The sequence below is a fragment of the Ctenopharyngodon idella genome, chromosome 2, assembly GCF_019924925.1.
Source record: "Ctenopharyngodon idella isolate HZGC_01 chromosome 2, HZGC01, whole genome shotgun sequence".
Lineage (NCBI taxonomy): Eukaryota > Metazoa > Chordata > Actinopteri > Cypriniformes > Xenocyprididae > Ctenopharyngodon > Ctenopharyngodon idella.
The window spans coordinates 32982687-33004548 of record NC_067221.1 but is presented as its reverse complement, the minus strand read 5'-3'; the positions used below and the strand labels follow the sequence as shown (position 1 = coordinate 33004548).

Sequence of the window (21862 nt, the reverse complement as noted above, 5' to 3'; positions counted from 1 at the left end):
GGCTAAGGAGATAGTTTTGAACACTGGCTGGTTCTGTACTTGCTCAAAAATTGATTTTGGATCATTTTTAACCATAAGTTACGGACTACAGCTTTAATGTAGTATATCTTAAGATTCAATTTTAAATTTAAAATGTTATGGTGCTTTTCACTATAAAATTCAAGACAGCCCTATAATAATAATAATAACAATAAAAAAGATAAAAACATTTTATCTCTCAAAGTATCTCTTAGAGCACCCCTTGACAGAGCTCTGTTCCCTTTTTAATTCTAAAAAAGCAAAAGGTTTTCTTTTTGGGTTAGTCTGTATAAATAGCTAAATAAACTCAAACTGTATGTGTGTGTATGTGTTTAGGGATTATGTTCAGCCACATCATAAACCCATTTGTACAACATGTGTAAACTTAATCTGCATCTGGATGGATACAGGTGAGCTACCCCTGTTGTAATGTGGCCGTTTAAACTAGGCTATAGGTCACCCTGAACAGGGTCAGGTTTCCAGAATAATTAACATGATTAAAAGTCAATAAAAAATGAAGCCCTCCCTTACAAATATTTACCATAGGCTAAATGTTGGTTTGTGTGGAACGTGGATGTTTGACTAAGGATGAATCAGGCAACAGCGTGGTCATGTGACTACATCTAAACCAATGACATCAGCTTCTGCCACTTCTCTAAAATCATCAGGCTCCATCACGGAGCGTCCCGTTTTTCGATCCGTATAAAGAGGTCTACAGCAACCACATCGAATCGGTAAGTCTGCTGTTTGTTTTGTTAGTCGCCGTTAGTTCAGGAATGGCAGGGAAGAGATGTTGCCGCGCGCTCCTCTCTGAAACAAAAGACACTCGCTCTATTTCCGGTTTAACGATGACGTTTTTTTGCACACGGTCTGGTTGAGGTGCTTGTGGTGTTGTGTGCAGAATCGCCGTCTAGAACGCGCTTAATTTCGAGCGTGGTGCGCGTGTGGACTCCCGGTAAGCAGTAAATAGTGTTGCTGTATGGTCAGTCCGTTACGCGTGTAAAAGTACAGTTAGGGCGGGAGAAATTTTGTGTTCAGGAAAGCACCAACTAGGCCGCGTGACGCCTGTTGTTCTTCCACATCAGTTCTGTTAAATTTGCAAGTAGTGATTTCATAGATCTCAAAATATAAATGAAATCGACCCTGTAATCCAGTAAAGAAACGTCATTGTTATTGTCAAAATCATTGACATTGTCATTATTATTGTTGTCGCAGTGTGTGTAAACAGGTGTTAGTGATGCGCGGCGTGTTTAGATGATACAGTATGTCAGAAACCCCAGTGATGGAAATGCATGTACTGTTCACCTGATTCCGATGTGTGCTACTACTTCTTCCAGGACTTACAGTTGAACACTTTTCAGAAGCATATGGAGTCGTTTGCTATGGCGTATTTTATGAATACGGTGTCCCACTATTGTTATTTTATTTTTTATTTTTTTTGCTTTACAGTAGGCCTATTAGAGTCACAAATACCATATTTTTTAGCTAGTTTTAAATCTATATGTATTCCCCCTTAAAATGATTTTGGACCGTTCTACCTCAGAGGTCTTGGGCTTCTGTAACGTTACTTCTCAAAAGTATTGAGTGTCATCTATCAGTAATTGCGTGGATTATTTTTTATAATTATTTATACGCACAGCGGAAATTCTCACGAAAGATTTCCGTGTAAAAAAAGTTTTGCGAACGCACATAAATTTGTTCTTAAGCTCGTTATAATGTTAATGAATTTGGAGTATTTTAAATAAGATGCCTACCCCAATCTTAGTAATTTGCATAAAACACGCCCATCTATATCCATACAAGGGTCATCTGCGCAACCTTTCTTTTACAGCCTTCCTTTGATGAAATATGTATTTAAGATGAAATATCTATGTAAAATGACCTAATCTTAACACGATTACAGTACCACTCAAAGTTTATTTTGCATATGTGTGATATCAGTTGTTTCTGTATTTTTCCAGTAAATTTAGAATACATTTTTGTACAAAAATTGACAACTCATGATTTGTTTGTGCATAATTAGTGATTGAGATCCATTATTTTGGCAATCTATTGAATTTGTTTTCAATTAACTGCCAGGGCTCAACGCTAAGGATTTTTTCTACTGGCCCGTTTGGGCCAGTGGTTCAAATTTTTACTTGCCCCGCCAAAATTTTCACTTGCCCCACAACAAAAAAATAATAAAGTAAAAGAAAATGGGCCTATAAAAAAAGCCTAGTTATTGTTTTTGTTGTTTTTGATGCATGTAACCTTAATAAATAGGGGTATGACACAAAAGCTACTAGATTAACTCACTTAAATGTTAAATATTGTTAGACAAATAAACAGCAAGTAATAAAATAGTAACAAATAATCAAATTATGAGTAATAGCAAAAATAAATACAACAGAACAAACAAACATATAAATGAAATAAACAGTGCTTTTCAAGTTTTTCATGTAGGTTTAAATAGGAGATTTTCAGGTACAGAAATTGTAATCTAATGTATAGCTAACTATATAACTATAGATTAAATATTAAATAAAGATTTATTAAAGTTAATCAGTCAAGAGCAGTTACAGATGCATAAATAATTTTTTGAAATGTTGAAAATATAAAACGTTAAATACTGTTATTTTGAAATTATTTTAAAAATGAAAAGACACTTTAAACGCGAAATTAAACCCGCCAGTAGGTGGCAGCGAATTACTGTTAATGAGCGAGTCATTGAGATTCAACCGATTCATTCAAACGGCTGATTCAATCAGGAAGTGTTGCTCAGAGACGCAAAACAATGCTGTGGACTTTGGAACTATTTTCGTAGGCGAATTAGAGCGAAACAGGCGATTTGGTGTCTAAAATGTAAGTCACTTGATATTAAGTTCTTGTTCATTAAACTGTACGCTGTATAAAATCAATATCACATCTGTAATCGTGCTGATATTTGGAGAAAAACAGCGCTCTTTGTTTAATATTGGTTAACTATATTAAATTGTATAAATATGAAAGATATACAGGGTCATTTTTGCACCTTATCTTGATTTCTGATGCATTTTAAATGATTTTTAATAGACTAAATCACGAAGTGAATGCTTACACTAAATATGGACGCGCACTAGTCTAACCTAACCTTACTAGACTACGTCACGTAGTGCATGCGTGCACCCAATGGGTGTGTTTTTGTTTGGTTTTTGTAAAGTGAGGGAGCTACTCGATAATTTCAGATTGTTAAATCAACAATTACGATATCATAGACGATATATATTGCACATCCTACAGCACTGGCCCGATCGGGCAAGTGACAGTTCCGTCTACTGTCCTGAGCGTCGTTCACACTGGCCCCGGGCCATTGGGCAGTCCTTATTGTCGAGCCCTGAACTGCAGTTCAAAAATGAATTATTTTTAATTGTTAACTACTTGTTTTTTGGTAATTAAAATAAATCTTTCCATTTTCGCACATTGTAAAGAAATGGGGGTTACGGGGAGTTTTATTTTATTTATTTGTTTTTTATTGTCTGTTTCAGAATTGTAATGTTGATATTGTGCTGTTACAGAATTGTGACAATAACCAGAATATTTTTTTTCTGTTTTAGGATGCCAGTATGATTGGCTGGTGGCCACGCCTCTTGCCAGTGATGTCACTGACATTGCTGTGGGCGTGTTCAGTGGGGGCAGGTTCAGACTGCACATCTATGCCCACTGAGACTGATGGTGGAGTAGCAGAACAGGCACAGCAGCGCCACCTACATGCTCTGTTTGACAAGTATGGCCAGAATGGGAGTATCTCCTTAGAAGGCCTGTACAACCTACTAAAGGGGGTGGGGCTTGACCGCATCCGGAAAGTGATGGTCCATCACCATGGAAACGAACATAATCATACACACTCGCATACTCACGAGCACGCTCATGTAGACAAACTCACCACACACACGCATCATGTCACCAGCAAGAAGGGGGGTATTGATCATAATGTGGAGAAGAGTGACCCCATCCCAAAAGTGCAATCTGATAATGCCTCTGGGAAGAAAAGCCAGTCAGATGCTCACCACAATCTCTACATGAAGATGAATCAGGAACTGACCACACCTTTGACTACGCCGTCCTACGTCACAAAATCACGGCGGACCAATCGTAGCGCTGACTATGATTTAACGCAGGACCACGACTCCTATAACCACACCCAGCCCAATGCAACACAGTCTAACCACACCCACCTGCATGATGACCACGATGAACATGAACACGGCCATAGCCGTCTAGAGGTACACAAACACACAAAACTCCATAGTTCTCCCCTTGAAAATCCCTGACAAACCTCACTCACATAAGTCCTGTTTTTTGCCAGTGTCAAAATGCCTCCACAATCCTGCAGTCACATGGCATGACAAAGGAAATGAGTCTCTCTTTCAAGGATTTCAGTTACCTGTGCCCTGCGCTTCTCATGCAGATTGATTCCAAGTCTTGCCTCCTGCATAAGGATGACCATCCAGGTGAGCTTTTGTGCCTGTAATTTACATAGTTATATTTTTGAATCACAGTTGTAATAGTTGATTCGCATAATCTGTATAACAATTCACTTCCCCCCAGATCATTCCCATCATCACAACCACCACCACCATCATCATCACCATCATTCGCATAATCAAACCGATGACAGAAGCCCAAGGAATGCTTCAATTAACATTGGTAAGTATTGTTACTTATGTTTTTTAAATATAACAAGGCTAATTAATAAAGCTCAGAATCGATTAGAGAAATGCAATACATTCATAAAATATCATAATTGATCCAGAATCATTTCTCGATTTGCGATGCGTCAATATATTGTCCCAGACTTAATATTCATTATATTTGTTATGGTCCATTTATACAAACTACATGGTATATTAGATAAACAGCCAGCCACCTGAGTGAGTAGGTTCAGCCAATGAAATCATAGCATTATATCTGTAGGAGTCCTTTTGGTTAAATTATAATCCATAAACTTGGGGATGACACTATAAAAATTCTACCCCAAAATGATAAGCTGATCATTTTTATTTTATTGTTGATAACTATTTGTGTAAATAAATTAAAAATAAAACGCTAAAAAATAAAATTAATCAGTATTAAATACTACAAATGAATTCATAACATTATAATGTACAGTATGAAAAATGGATATTCATTATGAGATTTGCTAAAGATTACATTAACAGTGTTATTAAATTATAAGTGCGTATAAAAATTAACTTAAGTGAGCAAAGATAATCTAAATGTAAAATCAGAGGAAATGTTCATGCACAATTAAATATCCCATGTCTATGGAAGCTTGTTTCTGCCACTGAATAAAAAATAAAAAAGGTAATTGTGAATTTTTATCTCACAATTCTGACTTTTTTTTCCTCAGAATTGCTTTATATAAACTCTATATAAACTCTTTATAAATTGCCAGTTATAAAGACAGAATTGAGTAGTATAAAGTTGCAGTTGCATGTTAAAAAGTCAGAATTGCAAGATATAAAGTTGTAAATCTTTTTTTTTTTTTTTTTTTTTCAGTGACAGAAACAAGCTTCCATACATATCTACTGATACTGCAAAAAAACATGTCCTGACATGACAATAATGGGTTTGTTTGGATCAATAACTGTGTATGTTTGTGTTACAGCATGGGTAGGAGGGTTTCTCTCCATCACTTTGATCAGTTTACTGGCATTAGTCGGTGTGGTTTTGATCCCACTCATGAACAGAGTTTGCTTCAACTTCCTGCTGAGCTTCCTGGTGGCCCTTGCAGTGGGCACTCTCAGCGGAGATGCTTTCCTACACCTCATACCACATGTAAGACACAAACTAGCATTTGGATTTAGCACTATTGTTTTAAGCTCAAACACAAAAATTATTGCTTCCTTTTTTTGGTCTGTTTTACTTTTTACTGATATGATATAATCATCACCTGTGCTGTGCTTGCATATTTACAGATGCACATACACTACCATTCAGAAGTTGGGGCTCCATAAGATTTTGTAATATTCTTAAAAGAAGTCTTTTATGCTCAACAAGACTGAATTTATTTGATCATAATAAAGTAATAACAGGAATTTTTTGAAATATTATTGCACTTTAAAGAGTTAATTCACCCTAAAATGAAAATTACGTCATTAATTACTCACCCTCATGTCGTTCCACACCCGTAAGACCTTCGTTCATCTTCAGAACACAAATTAAGATATTTTTGATGAAATTTGAGAGCTCTTTGACTCCACAATAGACAGCAATATAACCTTTCAAGATCCAGAAAGGTACTAAAGATGTTATTAAAGTCGACCTGACTGCTGTGGTTCAACCTTACCTCTCGGATTTCATCAAAAATGTCTTGTGTTCTGAAGATGAACGAAGGTCTTACAGGTGTGGAATGACATGAGGGTGAGAAATTAATGACAGAATTTTCATTTTTGGGTGAACTAACCCTTTAAAATAACTGTTTTCTATGTTAATATTTTAAAATGCAATTTATTCCTGTGATGCAAATCTGAATTTTCAGCATCATCATTCCAGTCTTTAGTCACGTGATCCTTTGGAAATCATTCTAATATGATGATTTGATGCTCAAGAAACAATGCGGAAATAAGAAATGATTATATTAACATATTGCATTTGCTATATCGTATTGTGCACGATGTTGCCTAAACAGCATTCAAATGAAGTTTGTTATTATTAAATAATAATAATAATAATAATAATGATAAAAGGATAGCCTATGTAAGAACATAAAATAATATAGTCTAGGCCTACAAGAAAACATTTTTATTCATTCCATCTCACAGCCTTTTTAATCCATTCACTGATCGTGTATTTATTTATTATGCCTATTAAACCTAAATAAAATGAAATATATATGTTAAATTCCCGTAAATGAACTTCTGTAAAATTCCTGTGCGCCTACAGAAATAAATAAAATCAAAGCTTTTATAGGCTATATACAAATAATAAACAAAATATTCTTTTAACATAGGCTATAGCCTATTAATAGTAGGCTAACACATTTTTTGTGGACTTCATTCGAATGCTGTCACAGGCACGAGGGGCTACAAGTGAAAACAGACGCTTATTTAAGCTACTGTAGTCTACAGAAATACATTCATAAAGTCAAAAATTTATTGGCATGATCGGGCATTTACAGTATTTACAAAATATGAACTTTAAGTAATGGTAGCCTACAGAATGTTAATTAGATAAAAAGATGGCTATGGGAAATGAAAGGGAAAATAAAGCAAATATATTTATAATGAGTAGCTAAATGTAACTAATAATAATATAAAAATTAAATAATAAAGACTGTTGGATGAGATTAAAAATGTACAAGGCATAGGCCTATTCTTTTAACATTTATTGATAAACTTCATTCGAATGCTGTCTAGGCAACATCGTGCGCAATACAATAGGCCGCAATATGTCAATATGTTAATATCGCAGCTTTACTTAATTTAAAAATAAATATTATTATAATCTTATCCATTTCTGATAATTCCAGGTTGCGCAGGTTGTTTACACATTTAACTCGTGGCCATGAGAAATAGATGTTGTTCCCTCAACATAATGAAATCATGGCCACAAGAAAATATATCATTCCCTCACCATATGATCTCGAGGCCACGACTTACTATCACGTTCCCACGAGTAAATATGTCGTGGCCACTACAAAACAAAGTGAACCGAACATGTCCCCTCCCGGTCACCGTACTTTTGAATGGTAGTGTATACACATTTTTTCTGTAATTTGCAAGTTTTCTCATTGACTTATGATTGTCATCTGTCAGTCTCTGGGTCATCACCATCATGGCCACACAGAGCACCATCACCACGGTGAAGAAGTGGAAGAGGATTCCCTTCGGCCTGTGTGGACAGGGCTCACGGCTCTGAGTGGAGTCTACATCATGTTCCTTATTGAACACTTCCTGACCCTTGGCAAAATGTACAAAGACAAAAAACAGAAGGTCAGCAAAATGTACAAACACACTGTTGTAGCAAAAAATCAACACTGACTCTACTGCATAAGAGAGAAACACATCCAACTGTCTTTCGAAAGTTTTATTTCTTGCAAGAAAGGTCTGACAGTCATACAGAAACACAAGTAGCTGCAGAGTGTAAGACCAAGAATGAAAGCTTCCCTTCACTTTTATATCTCTGACCTCCAAGGCTGAAGCCTCTGTCCTTTTAGCATATTAGGGAACATGTTTACCACTTCAGTGTTTTTCCACTTGTCACCCAAAGAATGCATACTTAAACACTTCTGAGAAAAACAAAATCATTTAACCATAAGCATATAAGTAAAATCATATGGAAATTATACAGAAACTCAAAATTTCCCCCACAATTCCCCCCTTTTTATCATTCATTGATAACTAATCACTACATCTACTACAATGCTTCACTAAGGTAAAAATGCATATCTTCTCAAAAAAACATGAAAACAAGCAAATTTACGTTATTACATCACATTTATATTCTTCATCTCTGATTTTCATACAAACAACTAAATTTGCCCAAATCATAGAACTAACGATAGCATCCTTCATTTTACAGACATTAAGATGGTACATGCTATGTTGTATAACATTTTTTCACAACAGATCTATTTTGTAGCCCACGATGTGTCATTGTCCAACCTTGGTAGTGATTTGGAATTCCTTGAGCTGATTTCACCTGTACACAAACCTTAGACAGGATAGAAGACATTTCTTTGCAATAGTTCAACATGTCATGTTCACACCATTCGGTTGATGCCACTCATTGTTTAGCCCCAGTTTACCCACTCCAGTGAGGGTCACAAGCTCATCTGCTTATGCCAAATAATTAGAGGACAGCAGCCCTGAAACTAACACTTCACATTCCATGGTCACAACTTATCCTTCGCAATTCAGGCCTGTTGTTTTGTCTCTGAAGGCAGAGCCATCTACAAGCAACACGTTCTCACAGTTATCAAGTGGTTTGTCTCGCAGGTCAGGTCATGGTGTACAGACCTGATCAAGGATAGTCAAACAACAGTGATGTTCCTTCCCATCCTCCTTTGTTCTCCCACCAGTCCTTCATACTGTGAATGTTACTGGGCTCTCTGGATAATTTTTATTGCCAGTGTGTCACTGTTTCTCTGCTGTCAAGTCTACAACATTTTACATTTATCATTGTGACCACACATAGCTGACAGTGTTTAAATTCAGACCCTCCGTTGAATTTAGACAAGGGTTTTAACTCATGGATGGCAATCTTCAATTTTTCAATTCCAATTTACATAAATGCTTAAACATACTAATCCAGAGAGTAATTCAAATCACCACCATAAATTACAAAAGTAGTCATAATTACCACTAGCAGACAGAGCTGGATAACCAATCCACCTAAAGCTCGTCCCATGTTCTGTATCGTCTTTTTCATCAGATTCAATCAGAATTATCTGCTTGTCAACATTTGTCGTTTCACTTAACCCATCTGTAATGATAAAACACTCATTCCGAAGGTTAATGACATATACACTCTTTGAGGACAGAATAGTGTCCCCAAACTAACACATACAAAACAAAGTACACTCACTCACACTAGACACACATGACTATAAACTGCTCATTTTCAAAGTTTGCTTTTGGTGTTAAAATCTAAAAAAAAAAAAAAAAAAAACATTTAAACTTCACATTTTTTCCCCCTGTAGTTCTTTACTTAGTTTTTACATGATCTCTTATCCAGTCTCAGAACTTATCTGTTCATGTTAATTCTTTTCTACAAAAGTCAGCTGGGTTGTTTTGGTTCCAATCTCATTGCTTTTTGTTTAAGCTTTAACAGGCTGATAAATGACAGACAGAGTATCCTTGCCTCTACCCCAGCAGTCTCTCTCTCACTGCACAAATAATCAATTCAACAGCCTCACAAGACTGTTACACTTAGGAGCATTTTTAAAGTTATCTTTAGGTTAAATGCTGAATTCACTTAACTTTCTCTTGAATCTGCAAAATCAGTCTTCATCTTTAGCCACCACCATGCCTTGGAATTATCCTCTGCCATGTCTAATGACCTGCAGGAGTAAAACTATGATAGAGACATATTAGTTCAAAATCAACACAGCCTCATGAATTCAGGGATTCATCGTAATGCTGAATCCTAAACTTCTATACCGGTTTTTGCCCATAAGACAACCAACATCATGCTAAATTTTACTATGGTCTCCCCAGAAATGACGGGCAATCACCTCATGGTCTCATTCGGCTCTTGAAAGCTCATTCCCATCAGCTCTTTATCATTAATCTTTTTCCTCAGGGTGTTGTCCCCTGGCATAGTTGCATCAAGTTGTGGACACTTGTCACAATGAAAAACAAGCCATCCTAGGAATGCGGTTTCTGGTGAGTGGTATAAAGGAACATTTTTTTTTTTGGGTCAGACTGCTGTACCTTCTCACAGGTCATCCCCCCTTTTGATGGTGCTGGCCTCACAGACATCCGCTCAACTCTCATACCCATCTCACATAAAACACCTCCCTTCAGGGTAGATGCCCAGTAGCAGCAGTAACCCCCTGCCTTAGGTTGTCCCCTGTCTGGCCAAAGAGGATCTTACCCGTCATTGAGAAATCACCTCGTGCACACTGGTAACCGCTCTTTCCCATCATGAAATCTCTGACAGTTTTCTTCAACAGAATCAGGTGTTTTCTGGAGCCTAGGAAAGGTGCATTCAAGAGCCACCAGAGCCATTGGACTGCCTAATAGTGTTAAAACATGGAGACAGGTTAATGACAGCAGTATTTAATCACTAAAATCATTAGACATTCTCAGCAGCAACATATCAGTGCTGACATTATACTCGGTGAACTTAATTGTCACAACTGTCCATTCAGAGTAGTGTTCTGCTACATCTGTAACCGGAGCCATCGGCCCTGCACATGGTGGTGAAAAAGATCAGACAAAAAGTTGCTGGTCATAGAGGAAATTCCTCAAAATAGTCACTTCTATCATTCAAGGTCTGTATTACTAATTTAAAGACCTCTTTACACTCATTGACTTTTACTTTGACACATTTAACAACTAATTGCCCTTTTCATGGCAATCATTTCTTTTAACATCTCTGTGTCCATGATTTTCAACTGAGACACTGTACTTCACTATAAATAGCTTATCACTTATGACACAAGCTCAGATAGCAGCATTTAGCTGACTTTGAATGAGAGAGACTCTGAGGATTTCAGGACTAGTACACTTACTTTTTATAACTTTTAACATCAAACTTTACTCTGGCCCAGCTTAAGACTTTGCCAGAAATGACATATGTTTTCAAATAAACAACTGTTTATATTTGTCTTTTACTCACATACAGTGGCAAGAAAAAGTATGTGAACCACTTGCAGAATCTGTGAAAATGTTAATAATTTTTACAAAATAAGGGAGATAATACAAAATGCATGTTATTTTTTATTTAGTACTGTCCTGAGTAAGATATTTTACATAAAAGATGTTTATATATAATCCACAAAAAAAAAAAGCTGAATTTATTAAAATAACCCCATTCATAAGTATGTGACCCATTGATTCTTAATACTGTGTGTGGTTACCTGGATGATCTACGACTGTTTTTTTGTTTTGTGATGGCTGTTCATGAGTCTCTTGTTTGTCCTGAGCAGTTAAACTGAGCTCTGTTCTTCAGAAAAAATCTCCAGGTCCGGCAGATTCTTCAGTTTTCCAGCATTTTTTGCATATTTGAACCCTTTACAGCAGTGACTGAATGATTTTGAGATCCGTCTTTTCACACTGAGGACAACTGAGGGACTCAAACACAACTTTTAAAAAAGTTTCAAACATTCACTGATGCTCCAGAAAAAAATCATGATGCATTAATAGACGGGGGTGAAAACATTTTGAATTTGAAGATCAAGGTAAATTGTATTTAATTTGTCTTCTGGGAAACATGCAAGTATTTTATGTTCCTTCCGAAGGGCAGTACTAAATGAAAAAAAATGATATTCAAGCGAAATAAGAAAAATTTGGACCTCTTCATCCTGTTCAAAAGTTCCCCCCCCCCCGACTCTTAATGCATCGTGTTTCCTTCTGAAGCATCAGTGAATGTTTGAACCTTTTTAAATAGTTGTGTTTGAGTCCCTCAGTTGTCCTCCATGTGAAAAGATGGATCTCAAAATCATTCAGTCACTATTGTAAAGGGTTCAAATATGCAAAAGATGGTGGAAAACTGAAGAATTTTTGGGACCTGGAGATTTTTTCTGAAGAACAGAGCTCAGTTTAACTGTTCACGACAAACAAGGGGCTCATGAACAGCCATCACAAAACAAAAAAACAGCCGTAGATCATCCAGGTAACCACACACAGTATTAAGAATCAATGGTTCACAAACTTTTGAACAGGGTCATTTTAATAAATTCAGCTATTTTTTTGTCTTACGGATTATATGTAAACATCTTTTATGTAAAATATCTTACTCAGGACAGTACTAAATAAAAAATAACATGCATTTTGTATGATCTCTCTTATTTTGTTAAAATTTTGCACATTTTCACAGATTCTGCAAGTGGTTCACATACTTTTTCTTGCCACTGTATCATGGAAATTAGAAATGACAAATTTCCACTCAGGTTGAGTCTCTGTTACAACTGGCAGTCTCATTTTTGCCATTTAAACTCCCTTCATTTTGACCATCATAAACCAAACATTTAGAAATTAAAGGTCCTAAATCATTTTAGTTATTTTACACTATGATAGCGATACGTTCATCACATAAAAACATACTTGAGACTGTTCAAATATTTTTCCATAAAGTGAAACATTCTTTCAGAATTTCCATTTTCATAACATTAATTTTGCTGCTATATTTCTCTTCATTATAGCTGCTTATCCTGCTATTAAATAGTTAGTCTGCAGATGCAAAACATCTTATCAAATATGGTTTCTACTGTTTTGCAGAACCACAATGTTATTTTACCCATATCTCAACTACCAGGTTGTACCGACAGCCTTATAGCTGCTTTCTCCTTCAACCATTATTATATAAATTGTAGTTCTCTAGACATCTAATGTCATGCCTCCATTTAATGGATGCAAAACAAAACTTTTTTGTAAGTTACATTCAGTTCTCCTTCCCTACATGCCAATTCTTTCTGCATTGACCTTTCCCTTCTGTCTGCTTCCTGCACCCAACAATCTCTTGTCTGCTTACATTTCACACACACACCGCTTTCACACAACATCCCCACACCGCAGTTCTCTTCTTCTCATTCCCTTACGACCTTAAGTCTTATGACACTCAACGTTCCCTCTTCTCGGAAAATCATATTGTTTGATTAACTTATCTACATCTAGCATGCATTTTTGGCCATACAATTTTCTCATTTGATAAACTGGTGCATCATTTTCTGCAAGCTTGCTCTGGGATTTCCCCATATTGGATCTCCCGACTCTCGTGGATTTACCTTGTCGATGCGCACCTAATAATCTGTTGGACGTCTCCTACAGATCCGACCTTTAACCCAAAGTCGGACAGGTTGAGCCTCAATGCTCCCGATCTTTTTAACCCAAAACCGGACGGGCTGAGCCTTAATGCTCCAGCTTAAGACGTTTAAGCTGTGTCACCCTTTCACAAATTTGTTCTCTGCAGTACCCTGACCGCAGCTGGGCTCAATCCCAAAAATTTGCTTCAGTGTGTGACCCAGCTTAGATTTCTCAGAAACCTCCCTCCATGGAAACGTCTTTACTGTCCCAACGTGATACAGTTTCCAGGAACGTCTTAATCGCGCTGTCTCTGCCCAAAGTTTTGTCTAAACTGTGTCATACAGCCTAAGTTCCCTGACTTACAAATTTATTCCTGCAGCACCTGCACTGCAGCTTGGCTCAATCCCACAAAATTTGCTTCAGCTGTATGACGCAGCCCAAATTTCCCCTTTAGAAATGACTTTTGCTGCTTCTGCATGCGCAACCTCAGTTCCCCTTAGAAACCCCTTGACCACGACCACAGAGCCAGCCAGAGCCACCAATATGGTTTGTTCCGTTTCCTAATCTTTTTACCCAATTCTCCAAATCACAAATTTTCAATTTGTCCCGTTTCCTAATCTTCCAAATTTTACCAAATCTCCATTTTTTTTTTTTTTTTTTTTTCAATTTTTTTTCTCTCTTAATCACTCTTAATCACAAAACTTCAATCTCCCATAAAAATGTATAATTTATCTCTTACAAGAGAGTCGTGATGCCACCTGGGTTCGTTTACTGATTGCAGTGGTGTCCCCTTTTGGGCCCTGGCGGTCGGCCCCTCATCCCTCTATCTATTCGGGGTAGGGCTAAGACTACTAAGTCCAGGATGATCAGTCACCGTCCGCTCTCGGGTCCAAAAGGCACATCCAAGGAATCCCACTCTTCTGACACCAAATTGTTGTGGCAAAAAATCAACACTGACTCTACTGCATAAGAGATAAACACATCCAATTGTCTTTCGAAAGTTTTATTTCTTGCAAGAAAGGTCAGACAGTCATACAGAAACACAAGTAGCTGCAGAGTGTAAGACCAAGAATGAAAGCTTCCCTTCACTTTTATATCTCTGACCTCTAAAGATGAAGCTTCTGTCCTTTTACCATATTAGGAACATGTTTACCACTTCAGTGTTTTTCCACTTGTAACCCAAAGTCACCCAAAGAATGCATACTTAAACACTTCTGAGAAAAACAAAATCATTTAACCATAAGCATATAAGTAAAATCATATGGAAATTATACAGAAACTCAAAATTTCCCCCACAACACAAAATCAAAGTACAAGGTAAAGATCTCATATTTAATGTTATAGTCATGTTTCACATTCTTTAGCTATTCCGCAAGTCATAGTATTAATTCTCTGAACATTGTAACATGGATGTTGCATGGAGGTGTTCCTTGAATTTCTGTAGTTTAAGAAATTATATCTGTGTTTTTAGGTGCAGAAGAGGGCTGATCTCACCACAGAAGTCTTGGAATCCGAGAAGTTGCCATCATTACAAGACAATGACGTCAAAACACTTGACGGTAACTTTTTTTTGATGCTTGTTAATGTTTGAGGTTTAAAATGAATCTCTCTTACATGATATGTCTATAACATCAGGTGTTGAAACGAATGGCGGAAGCGCATGTGGGCGTGGTGTGACAGAGGAAGAAGAGGTGATGTTGGGGGCGGAGCTGTACTCCGACATAGACTGTGAGAACAAATGCCACTCCCACTTCCATGACACTGTTGGCCAGTCAGATGAGCAGCATCATCATCACCATGACTACCACCACATACTGCATCACCACCACTCCCAGAACCACCACCCGCACACTCACACACACAGACACACACACTCCTACTCGCTACAGCACTTCCAGCAGGCTGGCGTGGCCACGCTCGCGTGGATGGTCATCATGGGAGACGGACTTCACAACTTCAGTGACGGACTTGCCATAGGTAAATTTTATACACACACACACACACACACACACACAGAACAATTGAAACCTTGTGAAACCATGTGTTATATATATATATATATATATATATATATATATATATATATACAGTGGGTACGGAAAGTATTCAGACCCCCTTAAATTTTTCACTCTTTGTTATATTGCAGCCATTTGCTAAAATTATTTAAGTTCATTTTTTTCCCTCATTAATGTACACACAGCACCCCATATTGACAGAAAACACAGAATTGTTGACATTTTTGCAGATTTATTAAAAAAGAAAAACTGAAATATCACATGGTCCTAAGTATTCAGACCCTTTGCTCAGTATTTAGTAGAAGCACCCTTTTGATCTAATACAGCCATGAGTCTTTTTGGGAAAGATGCAACAAGTTTTTCACACCTGGATTTGGGGATCCTCTGCCATTCCTCCTTGCAGATCCTCTCCAGTTCTGTCAGGTTGGATGGTAAACGTTGGTGGACAGCCATTTTTAGGTCTCTCCAGAGATGCTCAATTGGGTTTAAGTCAGGGCTCTGGCTGGGCCATTCAAGAACAGTCACAGAGTTGTTGTGAAGCCACTCCTTCGTTATTTTAGCTGTGTGCTTAGGGTCATTGTCTTGTTGGAAGGTAAACCTTCGGCCCAGTCTGAGGTCCTGAGCACTCTGGAGAAGGTTTTTGTCCAGGATATCCCTGTACTTGGCCGCATTCATCTTTCCCTCGATTGCAACCAGTCGTCCTGTCCCTGCAGCTGAAAAACACCCCCACAGCATGATGCTGCCACCACCATGCTTCACTGTTGGGACTGTATTGGACAGGTGATGAGCAGTGCCTGGTTTTCTCCACACATACCGCTTAGAATTAAGGCCAAAAAGTTCTATCTTGGTCTCATCAGACCAGAGAATCTTATTTCTCACCATCTTGGAGTCCTCCATGCGGGCTTTCATGTGTCTTGCACTGAGGAGAGGCTTCCGTCGGGCCACTCTGCCATAAAGCCCCGACTGGTGGAGGGCTGCAGTGATGGTTGACTTTCTACAACTTTCTCCCATCTCCCGACTGCATCTCTGGAGCTCAGCCACAGTGATCTTTGGGTTCTTCTTTACCTCTCTCACCAAGGCTCTTCTCCCCCGATAGCTCAGTTTGGCCGGACGGCCAGCTCTAGGAAGTGTTCTGGTCGTCTCAAACGTCTTCCATTTAAGGATTATGGAGGCCACTGTGCTCTTAGGAACCTTAAGTGCAGCAGAAATTTTTTTTGTAACCTTGGCCAGATCTGTGCCTTGCCACAATTCTGTCTCTGAGCTCTTCAGGCAGTTCCTTTGGCCTCATGATTCTCATTTGCTCTGACATGCACTGTGAGCTGTAAGGTCTTATATAGACAGGTGTGTGGCTTTCCTAATCAAGTCCAATCAGTATAATCAAACACAGCTGGACTCAAATGAAGGTGTAGAACCATCTCAAGGATGATCAGAAATGGACAGCACCTGAGTTAAATATATGAGTGTCACAGCAAAGGGTCTAAATACTTAGGACCATGTGATATTTCAGTTTTTCTTTTTTAATAAATCTGCAAAAATGTCAACAATTCTGTGTTTTTCTGTCAATATGGGGTGCTGTGTACACATTGAGGAAAAAAATGAACTTAAATGATTTTAGTAAATGGCTGCAATATAACAAAGAGTGAAAAATTTAAGGGGGTCTGAATACTTTCCGTACCCACTGTGTATATATATGTATTATATATAAAATTAGTAGTCAACATTTTAAGTGGATAAAAAAAAGTTCATCAAAGTTGTCCTAAGAAGAAGGTTTTAGGACAACTTTGATCCACTTCAAATGTTGACTACTGTCATATATATACACACACATATATACACACACACTAAGGCTTTTGGCATGAGGAACAGCATTTACAGATTGTGTGCTGTTTTGTGTTTCAGGGGCTGCATTCACAGAAGGTTTGTCCAGCGGTCTTAGTACTTCAGTTGCTGTGTTCTGCCATGAGCTTCCTCATGAGCTGGGTAATTTTCTGCCATTGGGTGGCAGTTTGTTTGACATCAGAAATGTATCAGAATATGGAAGGAACCAGAAGTCAAGTTGTTGTCTATTGCATTATTATGAAATTTTTCTGTTCTCACTCACCTCACGCCTTATCTTCCTCTTTTATGCAGGAGATTTTGCGGTCTTGCTGAAGGCGGGTATGTCAGTACGACAGGCCATCCTGTACAATCTGCTGTCGGCCCTGATGGGATATCTGGGCATGATCACAGGCATTCTGATCGGTCATTACGCCGAGAATGTTGCCATGTGGGTCTTTGCTCTCACAGCTGGGTTATTCATGTACGTCGCTCTCGTGGACATGGTGAGTAGCACAGAAAGAAGAGATGCTGTGATTGAGGTGGGCAGATTTAAAAGGCTGTCTACTAGAAATACTACATCCCTCAGCAGGGTTATTATCATTAAAGGTAGGGTAAACCATATTTCAAAAACGCTGTTGGACATTGTTAGGGGCCGAGCACTGATGGTGTGAGGACCCTATTGTAATTGAACTCAGGCATACAGTGTCCGATCTGCCCCAAACTTCACATGTGTGATAAGAGTCCTGGCCTAAAGACATCTATATGCCAATATTCATTTAGTCATAGCACCATCTGCTGGCAACAGGAAATGGCATGCTTTGCACTGTAATTCACTCCCCAAAAACACATTTAAATATGCCATGAAGTGGCATGCTATAAACACATTAAATCATGCAACACTTGGCTAAGTGCTGATGTTTGCGATTAACGCCACGAAACAGGAAGTTGTTGTAACTCAGGCATACAATGCACGATCTGCTCCAAACTTCACGTTTGATAATAGTCCTGGCCTAATAACGTCTACATGGCAATATTCAGTAAGTCAGAGCGCCACCTGTTGGCAACAGGAAGTGTGGCACGTCGAAATGACTGCCGTATTTCTCCTGTATTTACTCGCTTACATGCATGTCACCCACTATTCACTGTTTTCCTAAGGCCACCGGGTGGCGGTGGCCCCGGGTGTGAGGGGCCCTTTCATTGCTGCTTGCAGCTTTAATTGATATTTGAAATCAACCCAAACAAACCTCATCCCCTCCGCCTCCAAAATGCAACCTCTAATCCTAGCCACCCTTCTCCGAGTCTGTCTCAAACCCTGACCGCTGCTGGCAGGCGAGACGAGTGCACTAATAATGACGCTAAACACCACATTCTCTAGCGTTCGTCAGTTTGCAGTGGTTTACCTGCACAACTCTCACTATCTGGCCACACGCAATGCGAGAGTGGATGTCTGTTTATCACAGCTGATGTGCAACAAAATAATGCTTCCTGAAAATAAAGCTCAGATGATGAACGTACAGTACATGTCAGTAAATACGAAGAAGAGTTTGTTGTTAGTTGCCAACAGCACAGCAGCTCCAGACAATCAATGACACTCAAACCCAGTGTTACTCACATGTGAAGCAGAGTCAAAGCAGCCTCCGCGTCTTTTTTCAGGCCTTCCCGCTTAGCTCTCTCCAGCGCTGGAAAGCTTTTCTAATATTAACGCGGGTCCTAAAGCGATTGCCCAGTCATGAACCTTCATTCCAGTGATATTCTTTTGAGCTTTTTTGTATTGTCTCATCTCTCTCTCTGTGTTTTTCTTCAAATCTTCCTCTTGCTCGTTCTCTTTCCTCGACCACCATACGTCCCCTAACGCTGATTGGTTACACATTTGTTGTTGGTGTCTGTCCGACTAACTTCCAAACAGTGTTTTTGAAATATGGCTTACCCCACCTTTAACTAAAAATATTAAAACATTTTTGTTAACTGAAATATAGCTGAAATAACAAAATATTAGATGTAAATTGTGAGCAAAATGAAAATTAGAAATGTTGCCTTAATTAAAAGGGGGTGCTTACACGACACAATTTTCAACTAAAAACGGAAAACTTTTTATGCGCTTTGGCCGTTCAATTACACGACTGGCATTTTGGAGGTCTGAAAACGCAAACATTCTAAAACTGGTGCAAGTGCAAGTTTTTGAAAACTATACCGTTATTGCCTCATTGTAAATTACAAAAATGCAAAATTACAAAGTGACATCGCCAACTACTGGCCTGGCATTTATGTTTTAGTTGTTTTTTGCCAATCAGTCTGAATGGGTACAGAGCCCCAGACATGACATGCAGGAAAAAAATAGTAGGCAAAATCGTGCGCACGATTTACTATTTCGTTCCCTCGATTTATAAATCATGCGCATGATTTATAAATCAAGGGAACGAAATAGTAAATCGTGCGCACGTTTTAGTAAGTCGTGCGCACGATTTAGTAAATCGAGGGAATGAATTAGTAAATCGTGCGCACGATTTAATTTTTTTTCTTGCATGTCATGTGCGGGGCTCCGTAAATGGGGATCTTTGTGACAGAATTGCCATTTGTACATGAAAACCGCAACAGAAAAACTTTTCCATTTTTAGTACATCTTTGGCGTGTAAATATACCCTAAAACTGAAATAAAAATAAATTAAACCTAAATGGTAATACTAAAAATAATAATAATTATAAAGACCAAAAATTAAAGTAATATTAAAATGGAAATGGAAAATATAAAAATAAAAGCCAATTCAAAATATTAATGAAATACTAGAGGGGAAAAAAAAAAAAAAGGTTTTTTTTCCCCTTAGTATTTCATTAATATTTTTTATCGCCTTTTATTTTTACATTTTCCATTTCCATCATTTATTTTTTTTTTTTTAGTATTACCATTTCTAAGGAGTAATTTCAGTGTGGATAAAAACATGTTTATTTCCAGCATATACTTTGTGCTTATCTAACTAAAACAGTGATCTCTAAAATGGTCTGTATTCTGTCTATACTGTTTTTGTAGGTACCCGAGATGTTACACAATGATGCAAGTGAAGCGGGCTTCAGTCACTATGGTTTCTTCCTCCTGCAGAATGCTGGGATACTCCTGGGCTTTGGCATCATGCTTGTGATTGCTGTTTTTGAGCACAAGATACAACTTGACATTGGCTTCTGAATTAATGCAGTAATCTAAAGACGTCACTCCACAAAAACCTCTACTAACATAGGTCAAAGAGCAATGATCTTGCTCACTTCATGTCCACCTGTTGAAATGCCTGAGATATAATTTAATCTGTGAAAAAAGTGGCAGCTGCTTAATATGCACGAATAATTGTCATCTTACTTGTTGCTTGTGGGAGAAAAAAGTGTAAGTCTTGACTGTTACAATTTCAGTATAAAAGAGAAACTTGAGGTTTTTTTACTTGTTTATTGTTACACAGTGTTGTACAGTAGCTGTTAAAGCGAGTTACATTGTTTATTTTGCACATGCTGCTCCTCCAGCATTCCAGTAAAGTATTGAGTTTCCCATGATGCCTTTGTCTGATTTCTGTCTATACTGTATTTGAACTTAATGGGCCTCATTCATGAAACTTTCGTAAATATACGAGCAAATTCGGAGTAATTTGCGTGTAAAATGGACCTTTACGAAAACTCCTCCGGATTCACAAACGCTTCGTATACAACGGATTTGGTAGTTAAACGTGTGTATATTAATGAATTCCAAACATTTGTAAATAGGGCCGCGTGCACGCTAATTCATAATTAACATAATCCCCGCCCATGAGTTACATCTACGCAAATTACGTGTCCAGGAACGGTGTGGAATCGTCTGGACTTCCTTCTCAGGTTTGGCTCCAGTAAACTGCATAAATTCAAAAGAGACTAATTGGCCATATGCCTAGCAATAAATATTCAATTATCGTGTGTCCACCAAAGCATTTTAGTCAGTAAACCATTTTATGTCTGGTGCTCTTCTGAAAACGGCCAGCTGGTGGCGCTTGAAAGCACTTTACAAGCACAGTGTTTTTCCATCTGAGATACTTTTGGTTGTTGTGATACAGAATATTCATGGCAGTAATGTGTTACTAGTATCTCATTCTGAAGAATATTACTTAATATAAAAATGCAGTAACCAGCAATATTAACTTCTCCAATTGTACAAGTAGGATCGTTGTACAAGTAGGATTGGTCGGCTGGGTAAAAAGTGACAGTGACGAGCACTGTCTATTAACGTTACCCAAAGAAGAACAAAAAAAATAAAAACAGGGCAAATTAACTCGTGAAATATTATTATGGTACATAGTGCATCAAAATGCAATGTGATCAGTTTGCCTAAATTAGAATACAGAACGTTCAAATGTTTTACGCACCGCTTACACGTGGTAGGAAGGTGTAAATTTCTTTCGTACTAACTAACGTTTTGAAAATACAAACATTTTCGTGAATCCGAAAATTTACGTCAGAACGGCTTTACGAATGATTTACAAAAAAAATACAAATAAAAAGTTCTTCTCGTGTTTCATGAATGAGGCCCATAGTGTCTATCAGTGGAGATTATAGTAGAAGCTGTTGATATTA

At 37.9% G+C, this 21862-nt stretch overlaps 1 protein-coding gene across 2 annotated transcripts; it reads left to right on the top strand.

The window, feature by feature from the left end:
• The first annotated feature begins 606 nt into the window (after nucleotides 1-606).
• Nucleotides 607-20815, top strand: slc39a6 (solute carrier family 39 member 6). Of its 2 annotated transcripts, none has more exons than XM_051916813.1 (11): nucleotides 607-752; nucleotides 3591-4259; nucleotides 4343-4487; nucleotides 4585-4683; nucleotides 5645-5814; nucleotides 7794-7970; nucleotides 14920-15007; nucleotides 15084-15425; nucleotides 17363-17443; nucleotides 17594-17784; nucleotides 20307-20815. In XM_051916813.1, the coding sequence occupies exons 2-11, from the start codon at nucleotides 3600-3602 to the stop codon at nucleotides 20457-20459; spliced, it is 2106 nt and encodes a 701-aa protein (XP_051772773.1). In that variant the 5' UTR covers nucleotides 607-752; nucleotides 3591-3599; the 3' UTR covers nucleotides 20460-20815. The 2 variants fall into 2 exon arrangements, with proteins under 2 accessions (XP_051772773.1, XP_051772782.1); XM_051916822.1 differs by lacking the exon at nucleotides 607-752 and adding an exon at nucleotides 836-973.
• The last annotated feature ends 1047 nt before the right edge of the window (nucleotides 20816-21862 follow it).